Raw genomic sequence first — 12,146 nt, forward strand, 5'->3', positions numbered from 1 at the left:
TAGCCCCACATAGAGCGCATTGCAGTAGTCCAAGAGGGAGATAACCAGAGCATGCACACTCTGGCAAGACAGTCCGCGGGCAGGGAGGGTTTCATCCTGCGTACCAGATGGAGCTGGCAGACAGCTGCCCTGGACACAGATTTGACCTGTGCCTCCATGGACAGTGGTGAGTCCAAAATGACTCCCAGGCTGCGCACCTGGTCCTTCAGGGGCACAGTTACCCCATTCAGGACCAGGGAATCCTCCACACCTGCCCACCTCCTGTCCCCCAAAAACAGTACTTCTGTCTTGTCAGGATTCAACCTCAACCTGTTAGCCGCCATCCATCCTCAAACCGCCTCCAGGCGCTCACACAGATCTTTGCGTCTCACCGTTTTTCTTCCATTGCCTCGACCTGTCCTCTCTCCTCAAACCCCCAGCATTCACTGAATTGTAGAGTCGAAAGGGACCCGAGGGTCATCTAGTCCAACCCCCGCAATTCCATCTCCCCCCAAGGCATTGCCTCCACCGTTCCTGTTATGTGAGGGTTAGTTTCCAGTAGAGCCACTCTCCCCTTCTCAGACTTCCCTCTCCACCCCGGCAGGAATTCTGACATCCTAGCTGACTATCGGAAGGAAGTTGAGCAGTTGGGGGAGTGGTGCAGGAAAAACAACTTACTCCTTAACTTAAAGAAAACAAAAGAAATTATTGTGGACTTTAGGAAATGTAAATTGAATATTCAGCCCCTTATTATCGAGGGGAAGTGCGTAGAACAGGTATCGGTGTTTCGATTTCTGGGAATGGGGTTGAGAGATGACCTAACCTGGGGAGAAAACAGCAAAGACCTCATGAGGAGAGCACAGCAGAAGTTATATTTTCTGAGAATCCTCCGGAAAAACAATCTCTCAAAGGACCTGTTGATGGCATTTTACCATTGTACTGTGGAGAGTGTATTAACTTATGGTCTGTGTGTGTGGTTTGGGAGCTGCACGGTCAGGGGAAAAACAAGGCTGTCCAGGGTTGTAAAGACTGCGGAGAGAATAACTGGGTGCGCTCTTCCCACTTTGGATCAAATCTATGCTTCCAGGTGCCATAAGAAAGCTGCAGAGATAGCGCAGGATAGTGTGCACCCCAGAAATTATCTCTTTCAGCTTCTGCCTTCTGGAAGAAGGTAAAGGTAAAGGTAAAGGGACCCTTGACCATTAGGTCCAGGCGTGGCCGACTCTGGGGTTGTGGCACTCATCTCGCTTTATTGGCCGAGGGAGCTGGCGTAAAGCTTCCGAGTCATGTGGCCAGCATGACTAAGCCGCTTCTGGTGAACCAGAGCAGTGCACGGAAACGCCGTTTACCTTCCCGCCGGAGCGGTACCTATTTATCTACTTGCACTTGATGTGCTTTCAAACTGCTAGGATGGCAGGAGCAGGGACCAAGCAACGGGAGCTCACCCCGTCACGGGGATTCGAACTGCCGACCTTCTGACCGGCAAGTCCTAGGCTCTGTGGTTTAACCCAGAGCACCAACCGCGTCCCTTTCTGGAAGAAGGAATAGCTGCCTGAGAAACAGTGTCTATCCAAATGCAATTTTGGTTTTAAACACAGTGTGAGGTAGTCTCTATGGGAGTGTATTGTATTCAATTATGGGGTATCAGCATTTTTAGGGGGCTAACCAGGCTGGGATAGTTGGGATAGCAGGCTTGTTGGTTTTTGAATGTCTGATGAAGATTTTTTCAATGTTGTTGTTCTGTATGGGACAATGACAATAAAGGTTATTGTATTGTATCATTTCGATACCTGAGGAAGATTTGAGAGGCCTGGCTGTACGCCAGGTCACCTGGCTGGGCTCCACCTGAAACCACGAGGCAGTTGAAGCAGAGAGCTGGGTGCTCCTTGGGTGAGACAAACCAGTAATTTAGACAGCCCTCATTAGCAACAAAGGCTTCAGCCAAGCCTGTCAGCCAAGCCAATCGCTCCAGGTGAGGAGGCACGCACATGCAGGCACACAGTGGCCTAACCCAGGATTTGATTCCGTTTCCCTGATTTATTATTACAATATGGGCATGTCTTTAAATTAACATCTTACATTAAAAACCTGACAGTACCAAACTATCAAAGGCTTTTCACCAAAGCCAGACTAAACGTCTTTCCTTCTGCAGTGTTGGATGGCAGGTTGAGAGGAGTTCCCTATCAGGACAGACTTTGCTCGTGTGCTCAAGACATCGATTCCATAAAACATATTTTGTTGCACTGTGCAAAATATGAGCAAGCCAGGGCTGAACTGACACTACCCTTGCTGGTACCTTTCCCGGGAAAATCAGAGGCTCACTATGTGAGGTTCCTATTGGAAGACCGGACAAACGCTAGAACATTAGCAGTGGAAAAGTTTTTATCGGTGGTTGCAAGAACCAATGATCCCTATATTCTGAACAAAATGCTTGTTTAACCTGGAGGTAGGCTGTATGAATTGTGTATTGCTTTGTAACGATTTGTTGGGTCTCTGGACCGTAATAAAGATTGTTGTTGTTGTAATAAAGGTGCCACCTAATTTCTCATTGCCAAGAAGCCCTGTGCCCATGCACGGAAGTTTCCCCAGCCAATTTGCAAGCACAGAGAAAAATGGGGCATCGCTCCCCCCCAAAAAAACACACCTGCCTTCCCTGTTCCAAGTTCCAGAAACCGTACGTTAATTGCTAAGAGCCACACGGTCAGATCTTTTGCCTGATGAATACGAGCTCAGTTGCCCAGGGAGCTAAATGATAGTGTGCGTTCCCAGTGCGAGGAGGGAAAATGACAGCAACAGAATGTTCGCAGACAGAGCAACTTCTGCGAGGGAAGTGAAAGGCCGGAAGGAGAGCCCAGGAAATGAGGAAAATAATAAAGGAGAAAGAGATGTCGGGGAAATCTCACATACAGTCAAGGGGCAGAAGGGTTTGTGTTCAGGGCTGGATCAACCATTAAGCAAAATAAGCCCGTGCTTAGGGCGTCAAGGGAAGGGGTGCAGCACAGAAATTCTGCATTGCCAGATTTTTAATATTAATGGTCACAAACCGCTCAGCCGAGCGCTCATCTTCTCAGCTGAAGTCTATTAAAAATCCTAAAAGAGCAACTGTGCAACAAGGCAGACTGGATTCCTTATCTCTACCAAGTATAGAAGCAGATGTGTTATGTAAGATTAGTTTTGAGGATCTGATCAGAGACTTTGTAATCGGAAAAAGCGGGATAAATTTTCCCCAAATGCAGATAAAGTGGAAGTATGCAAAAATAAACATTATTTCCCACCCTACCGTAGGCTTTGTTTCATTTCGAAAAATAAAATTTTATTTCACGGTTTATTCTTGTTTGCATTCTGAATTAGATATTCGTGGGGTCATCAAAATCCTTTAAGCGCTTAGGGGCCTTTAAAGATATCAATTGGCTGTGTTGTTAATGGTTGGAGCCAGAGTCACAACAGGGGAATCGAGGCTCCGTGCTGCGGTTCTCGGTACCCATTGCCGGTGTAGAAAATTAAAATTTGGGTAAAAAAAAAAAATGAAATGAAGCAGTCAGGTACAGAGGGCTTTGTATGCCTGGCTATGTTTTAGGACACAGTAGTCAAGAGGGGTTGTTTGAGAGGAAACTGAAGAACATCCCCAGGCGAAGGCAGCAAAATTGCTCCCGTTGCCCCAGGATCCATAGATCCTTTAACAACTGGTGAGAACTCAGTTTCATGGAGCCAGGGGTCAAAGGGCAGGCTCCCCCCCCCCTTAATCCACTGCCTCCATCTCGCAGACCCAGCCGTAGTTGCGAGAGCAGTGGTCGTCGTTCCAGCTGCCATCGCGATGGAGGTGGGCGCAGTCCTCTCCTCCCCCAAGTCCGTGGCCATACCAGTTATCTGGTTGCCCTGGGGCCCAGTCCCTGGAAGGCAAAAAGGAGAAACCGTGGGTTATGACTCTCAAACACCTCCAGGTTCAAGCACGGAAAGGAAGGGTGAAAAATGCACTTAGGTTATGTTCTTATATGCAACAACAGCGGCAAGAGTATTGTTAGCCCAGAAATGGAAGCAAGAAGAAATTCCGACGAAAGACGAACGGCAGACGAAATTAATGGACTGTGCAGAATTGGACAAAATGACAGGGAGGATTCGAAACCTGCGGGACCAGAGATTCACAGAAGCTTGGAAGAAGTATATGAACTATTTGAAAAGCAATTGTAGCCAACAAATTACGCTAATAGGACTACAAGAAGTTTTGTAAGGAGAAATATACGAAGTGTTACAAAGTAGGAAAAGATAGAGATAACGGTTATGAGTTTGAAATGTAATAGGGAAGATAAGAAATGCATACTGAGAGATTAGATTGGGAAATTTTCAGACAGGACTGATGGAAGCCAAAAAAATTGAATAAGATGTAAAAGTATGTTTAATTACTGTTGAAAATGATATGTTCAAAAACTAAAAAAAAATTATATAAAAAGGAAAAAAAAGAAAAATGCACTTAGGTTCTTAGCGAATGGGCACAGAGGTTGAATTCTAGGTCAAGAGGGACAGGTTCCAGTTACAGATAGGTAGCCGTGTTGGTCTGCCATAGTCAAAACAAAAAAATTTTTTTCCTTCCAGTAGCACCTTAAAGACCAACTAAGTTAGTTCTTGGTATGAGCTTTCGTGTGCATGCACACTTCTTCAGTATCTGAAGAAGTATCTGAAGAAGTGTGCATGCACACGAAAGCTCATACCAAGAACTAGCTTAGTTGGTCTTTAAGGTGCTACTGGAAGGAAAAAAATTTTTTTGTTTTGAAGAGGGACAGGTGTTAGGGTTAGGTTCTTATAACAAGGCTAAAGCGCATACTTTGATGACCACCTCCCCACGCCCTTGTTAAAAGAAAAACTGCTTCTTTTTCCCTTACGGGGTATCCAAGAGCCCATATAGAGTCCTCATGTAGGTTCTCTTATCAGCAGGAGAAAAGAACAGAGGCCAACCAGAGAATATTGAGACGCAAAGCAGCTAGCAAGCCTGATCTTTATTGAACTCTTGCAACAGGGTCCCCACTCACCCCACCCAGGGAGGGTGGAGAGGAACCCAGAACATGCTCTTATATAGACTTTTGAAACTGCCTCCCCTGTAGCTCAAGACCGCCCCCCAAAACATCATACATAGATCACAGAAGGAGGTGGTCCCCTGCAATAAATCTTCCGTTAATTGCCTCTTGCGTACAGTTTTCTCAAGCTGGCAGCTGGCCATCTCCTGACAACTATGGTGCCATGGCTTTCCCCCAAAGGATTCTGGGAGCTGTGGCTGGTTAAGGGGGCTGAGAGTTGCCAGCAGACCCACTCCTCACCCCAATTCCCTTCATAGAGCTACAATGCGCAGAGTAGTTTAACAGTCAATTCCTCTTCCCAGGGAATTCTGGGAATTGTGGTTCTATGAGGGGAACAGAAGTCTCAGTGCTCTGAACAAGCTCCCAGAATCCTTTGGGGGAAGCCATGACCACTGAAAGTGGCATCATAGCGGAAGCTTTTTTGCTGGGCCTGATGGGAGAGGAAATCGCAAAGGTAGATCAAAGACTATTTATGTACGCAACAACTGCGGCGAGAACTCGATTAGCTCCAAAGTGGAAGTTGCAGGAATTATCAGCGATGGAGGAGTGGTAGACGGAAATGATGGATTATGCAGAATTGGCAAAACTGACCTGCAAGGTTCGAAACCAGAACGATAGAAAATTCCAAAGAGACTGGAGTAAATTCATTGACTGCATAAATAATAACTGTAGAAGTTTGAAGACACTAGCAGGATTGAAATAAATCCTACGACGTGGACTTTATAATATAAGATTAAACTGTGAGATATAGATTTGAAAAGGGAAAGCTCGCTGATAGGATGGAGGGAAGTCATAAGCTCAGCAGGGAATGAGAGTTGTAGACGAATATTTGAAATTACTGTTTAAAGTGAAAATTTAATAAAAGTTATATTTTAAAAAAGGAAGTGGCATCATAGGGGGCTCTGTGGGGGGAAAATAGGTGTCTTTCCTCACAGCTCTCCGCGCCCTTAAGAAGCCACAGCTCCCAGAATCCTCTGGGGGAAGCCAGGCTCTTTAAAGTTGTATCACAGGCCTTTGAATGTATGGTGTGAATACATTGCATTATGGGTTGGCCGCACGGCCGTCCGCGAACTTACGATCGGCGAACGGTGTAGGGGGTTCCGTCCACCCACTTCCAGCTTCCGGTAGCATCACTCAAGCCGATCCACATAAACTGGGGACGCACACGGACGGCCACAAATCGCTGGCATGAGGAAAAAAACACAAAAAGTAGAAAATGCAAAGAGAGGTAGCACTAGGATCGGTCAGCTCTGTTTCTCATTTTTAAAATCTTAAATCCAGTTCTTGACATTTTGCAATTAAAAACAACAGCAGCAACTATGAAATTCCATCAGGATTTTAGGGCAAATTTGTCCTGCTATACACATTATTTTTTGCATGCAATTGTGACTAACAGACACATTTTTGCAACAACAACAAAAATCCCTAATATTATGGCGATGATAACCTACCTTTTAATATACATTCTTATGCACACCTTACCCTAGTGTATGTATTTTTGCAGATCACACTTGCACTGAAAATTGCAGGATTTGTCAGCAAAAAATTTGCAAAATTTACCAGCATATTAGATTTCACCTGATAGTTTTTTGTACATTTGCCTCAGATGCCCATTTTTGCAAAGCAATGTTCCACAATAGAATGCATTCCTTGATAAGTTATTATCACTAATACAGTCAAACCTCAGTTCTCGAACGGCTTCGTTTTTTAACGTTTCGGCTCCCGGATGCCGAAAACCCGGAAGGAAATGCTCTGGTTTTTGAACGTTTTTCGGAAGCCGCAAGTCCGATGCAGCTTCTGTTTTAGTGCAAGAAGCTCCTGCAACCAATCGGAAGCCACGCCTCGGTTCTCGATCGTTTTGGATTATGTTTGACAACCGAGGTTTGACTGTACACACAACTATGACCATCGGGTTCCCTTCCAATTTTACCATTCTGTGATTTTAAGAGGGCCTCCTCTGCTGATCTTAACACCCAGTAGGGTCTACAAGGACGGAGGCGACATTTTATCCCTCCCTACCACCAAACCCGGGACGCGGGTGGCGCTGTGGGTTAAACCACAGAGCCTAGGACTTGCCGATCAGAAGGTCAGCGGTTTGAATCCCCATGATGGGGTGAGCTCCCATTGCTCGATCCCTGCTCCTGCCAACCTAGCAGTTCGAAAGCACCTCAAAGTGCAAGTAGATAAATAGGTACCGCTCTGGCGGGAAGGTAAACGGCGTTTCCATGCGCTGCTCTGGTTCGCCAGAAGCGGCTTAGTCCTGCTGGCCACATGACCCGGAAGCTGTACACCGGCTCCCTCGGCCAGTAAAGCGAGATGAGCGCCGCAACTCCAGAGTCGGCCACGACTGGACCTAATGGTCAGGGGTCCCTTTACCTTTTAGCACCAAACCCACAGCGCAGGGAGCAGACCTGCAAAATTCCCAGGGCCCCTACCTGTTCCTCATAGGAGTTGATGATCACCAGGTGGGCGTCTCGGGCTTCGCAGTCAGCCTTGGCTTCCTCCCAGGGCCTCCCCAGTCGGGACTCCCAGTAACAGCTTTTCCGAAATAAGTCCCACCCTTTGGGGCAGCAGGCCTCTGGGGGGCCAGGCGACAGAAAGGAAAGAGGGATATTCAGCGTTAGTCAGACTCCGAGCAGTACCAATGAAACAACCAAGGTCCACTGATTTCATTTTTTAATTTTCTTTTATTGGAAATTTTATTTACAACATAACATAACACCCCCCCCCAATACAGAAATCCACCCTCATTAAACATGAACATAACATACAATGAGCATAACATACAACAATACAAACAGCATAACATACAACAATACAAACAGCCAAATAAAAGATTTCCTTTATCCTGTATCTGGCCTCCTTATTTACTTCATATAAGCTGTTTCCTTTATGAATAATTATTAAGATTTTTCTAATTGTAACTTAAATATCCACAAAAGTCTCCTGCAGACATTAATCGAAACAAGTCCAGGTATATATTTTAGGGCACCGCTTTGTGTGTGGTTTTTACAAACAAGGGGTGCCTTAATCTAATGAATTGATGTATCAATCATTCCATCATCCCTGACCTCTGGTCCTGTTAGCTAGGGATGATGGGAGTTGTAGTCCAAAAACAGCTGGAGGGCCACGTTTGGCCATCACTGGCCTCAAGCCTGCCTTCAGGGATCACACTGTGCTCTGCCTGATCGTGAGTAAACTTCCTTTTTATTGCTTATGAATAAGACTGTGGTGTCTTTATTCTTTTAGGAGGAATTCAAGGGGAAATATTAAAACGCATTTCAACCTGGACACGCCAGACTGAACTGCGTATTGTCTTAAGAAACTCACACAAGTTTGCAACAAGTTTTCTGCTGTGTAAAGGGAAATGAACTCTGCTAAGTAAATGATGCTTTTGATGCTTTTGAATTCTGGTGCTGGAGGAAACTCTTGAGAGTCCCATGGACTGCAAGAAGATCAAACCTCTCCATTCTGAAGGAAATCAGCCCTGAGTGCTCACTGGAAGGACAGATCCTGAAGCTGAGGCTCCAAGACTTTGGCCACCTCATGAGAAGAGAAGACTCCCTGGAAAAGACCCTGATGTTGGGAAAGATGGAGGGCGCAAGGAGAAGGGGACGACAGAGGACGAGATGGTGGGACAGTGTTCTCGAAGCTACGGGCATGAGTCTGACCAAACTGCGGGAGGCAGTGGAAGACAGGAGGGCCTGGCGTGCTCTGGTCCATGGGGTCACGAAGAGTCGGACACCACTAAACGACTCAACAACAAACAAGTAAAGGAACTTGCTAGTGCAAGTTAGGAATGATATGAATAAACAATATATCCTCTCCTGCCACCCTGAACATTCCCACAGTGCCTCTGCTTTCCAGACCCCGACTCCCCGCACTCCTGACCTGTCCGGTTGTTTTTGAAGTTCTGCAAGTCGCAGTTCATGCCTCTAAAATTCCTTTGCAAGGTTGTCATCTGGGACAGGAGTCGTGTCTTGGCTGGCAAAGGCGAAAGGAGAGGGAGGGGAGAGAAAAGGATCAGCAGCTGAATAAAGAAGGTGTTGTGCGGAGACCGGTAAATAAAAGGAGACCCACACAAGCAGGTCCAAATTCACACTAAAGTCCAGTGCAGATGAAACCTCCCCTCTCTAATCTGGGACCGCTTGAAAAAAAGCAATTGTACCAGTTCTCAGTGGACTTTTTTTTTAAATTGCATCCTGTTTTGTTTTTTTAAATTTATTTAATCATTTTTTCAATATAAACAACAACCACAAAAAACACATACAACAAAAACCGCAATAATACTAATAACACAATTTAACATTTCAGATTTGAGTTCTGATATACCTAAGACTACACCTTTTTAAACAATATTTCCCCACCTCTCTCCTCTCCCTGTTTCCCACCACCATCCGCCTTACTGCTTAAATATTCCTTCCAGATTTCTTCATATTTATCCATTCTTAATTTGTATCGATATGCAATTTGTTTGTATGTGACTAGTCTGTCCATATTGTCAATCCATGTGCTCAATGGGATCTTTTTGCAGCTCTTCCAATCCATCAGAACAAGTTTTTTTGCTTCTAATATGGCACGGTATATCCATATTTTTTTTACCCCTTGTAATCTCCCACGTTTCCGGTATATAATCTAGAATTAAATTCAATTCCCCTAAATAACAATTTCTTTTTATTACTCTTGCTATAAATATCCTCACCTCGCACCAAAATGATCTTATCATCGGGCAGTTAATCATCATATGTACTACGTTCGCATTTTTACTCCCACATCTCCAGCAGTTGTCTGCATTTGTTATCTTCTTCTGGTAAGGTTTTGCTGGAGTCCAGTGGACTCTGAATATTATGTTCTGCTGAATAAGTCTTAGTCTTAGATCCATAGAGGCTATTTCTATTGATTTTATACTCAACTCCCATATAATATTTGTTATCTGTACCCCTAACTCTTAACTCCATTTTTGTCTATCATATTCTAAATCATATTTCTTCCTGTTGAGTAGGGTATTATAGAGTGCAAGTGTAGAGTTTTTTGTTTTTGTTGCAGAAATTAAATCTTGTAGCAGCGCGGGTGTTTCCGATGGTGCTATAGCGTCAGGACCAAACTGCCTTTCCAACATACGTTTCAATTGGATGTATTGCCAATTGCATCCTGTTTTCCCTCCCCAACTTACCTGCTTCTGCTTCCTCCGTCAGCTTTTTCACCTTCGCCTCCAGCTGCGTGATCTTCGCTGCCGTGTCCGTCCCTGCAAGGCACAAAGTGGGGTCAGGTAGCAACGTGGTCCGAGCTGGAGTCTTCTCTTGCAGCCCCCACCCCGCCAAAGCCTTCCCTGTTTTTTTAATCAAATTTTCCACTTTAACAATCCAATCAAATCACATTAAATACTCCACCTTATACATATACAGTGGTACCTCGGGTTACATACGCTTCAGGTTACAGACTCTGCTAACCCAGAAAGAGTACCTCGGGTTAAGAACTTTGCTTCAGGATGAGAACAGAAATCGCGCGGCGGCAGCAGGAGGCCCCATTAGCTAAAGTGGTGCTTCAGGTTAAGAACAGTTTCAGGTTAAGAACGGACCTCCGGAACGAATTAAGTACTTAACCCGAGGTACCGCTGTACATATCAAATAATCCGAATATTCTGCCAAATTATAATTTTTTTAATAGGACTTCCCGTGCTTCAAGTTCGGAAGGTTCTGATAATCTCATATTGCTTTTCATAGTCACTTCCGATGGTTCCTCTAATTTTTTCTGCTGTTAACCTTCCTTCTTTCACAGCCTCTGAGTTGTTCCCACAAGCGAGTTAAAGCAAGCAATGGTGTGTTTCTGTGTGGGTTTTATGTCTATGATTCCCCTCCGTAAGTTCGCAGCATCTCCTGCGTTTAGCATCCTTCTCCGGCAATGCTGCCGTCGCCCTCAACGGGGAGCGACACAAGGAGTGGGAAGCTTCTAATTAACATGGCAGGGGACCTTTGCCGAATGGAGCTTCAGCGGGAGAAAAACATTACAGGAGGACTTGGGCTGTGGTGTAATACTGCAAGAACCACCTTATGCTGAATCGGAGACCCTTGTTCCACCTAGCTTAGTGCTGCTGACACAGACTGGCAGCAGCAATTCTCCAATACAGGAATCACAGCTCAGAGAGGCTGCAGTTGTTGCCTGCAGTTTTTAATACACGCTTTAAAAAACAATACTCAATTTTTAAAAAACCACGTCACCCAAATCACCAGGGATGCTATTCCCGGTTGCTGCTAACAGTTTTTAATTGATTCATCTAACCAACTACCGTGGTTCCTTGGTTCTCAAACACCTTGGTACTCGAACAACTTGGAACCCAAACACTGCAAACCCGGAAGTAAGTGTTCCGGTTTGCGAACTGTTTTTCGGAAGCTGAACATGCTCTGTTTTGAGTGCCGCGCTTCTGTTTTGAGTGATATGCTGAGGTCTGTCTGTTTTTGCTATTTATTTTGTGTTTGTGTTTTTGCAGCTCTTTTTTTCTTTTGTGACTGTGTGGAACCCAGTTCAGCTACTGGTTTTTAAGATAAGTTATAAATTCTCCCCATTCCTTATTAAAATTTTGGCCTTCCTGATTCTTCTTCCGGTCCTTTTAGCCATTTCAGCATATTATAGCCCATCAACCTCACCTGCCATTCTTCTCTGGACGTCCCTATTTCCATCGGAGAAATGTTGGAGGGTATGCAAGGCGTCCGTTACTTACCCTTCTGCTGGAGGGAGACGATCCCGTCACCAATACTTTGATTCAGGCCCGTGAGCGTATCGCGTATTCCCGATAGCTGAGAGCTGCGTTGACTGCCTGCGGTGGAGGTAAGAATGCAATAACATAGTAAGAGGTTTGCTGGATCCAGCCAATGGTTCGTCCAGTCCAGCACCCTGTTCTCACTGTGGTCCAGCAGGTGCGGCTTAGAAGAAGCCCACAAGCTGGACATCAGCTCGGCAACACTCTGCCAACTGGCGAATTCCGGTGTTATAAGAAAAACTGCTCCTCTGTCCCTTATGGGGTACCCAAGAACTCATATAGAGTCCTTATGTAGGATCTCTATTGGTAGGAGAAAATAGCAGAGGCCAACCAGAGAATAT

General features: G+C 45.2%; 1 protein-coding gene across 3 annotated transcripts in view; it reads right to left on the reverse strand.

Moving 5' to 3' along the window:
• Positions 1-3,266: 3,266 nt before the first annotated feature.
• Positions 3,267-12,146, reverse strand: part of LOC310746929 (asialoglycoprotein receptor 1-like) — a 37,514-nt gene continuing 28,634 nt past the window's right edge. For all 3 annotated transcript variants that reach the window (XM_083581188.1, XM_083581187.1, XM_083581189.1), the window contains 6 exons: positions 11,767-11,862; positions 10,222-10,293; positions 8,940-9,032; positions 7,484-7,626; positions 6,125-6,231; positions 3,267-3,869 (listed from right to left, as the gene is read on the reverse strand). In XM_083581188.1, coding sequence (XP_083437314.1) covers positions 3,719-3,869; positions 6,125-6,231; positions 7,484-7,626; positions 8,940-9,032; positions 10,222-10,293; positions 11,767-11,862 — 662 coding nt within the window. In that variant the 3' untranslated portion in view covers positions 3,267-3,718. The remainder of the gene's footprint in view (positions 3,870-6,124; positions 6,232-7,483; positions 7,627-8,939; positions 9,033-10,221; positions 10,294-11,766; positions 11,863-12,146) is intronic.

The sequence above is a fragment of the Podarcis filfolensis genome (genome assembly GCF_964270895.1).
Source record: "Podarcis filfolensis genome assembly, chromosome: 13".
NCBI classification, from domain to species: domain Eukaryota; kingdom Metazoa; phylum Chordata; class Lepidosauria; order Squamata; family Lacertidae; genus Podarcis; species Podarcis filfolensis.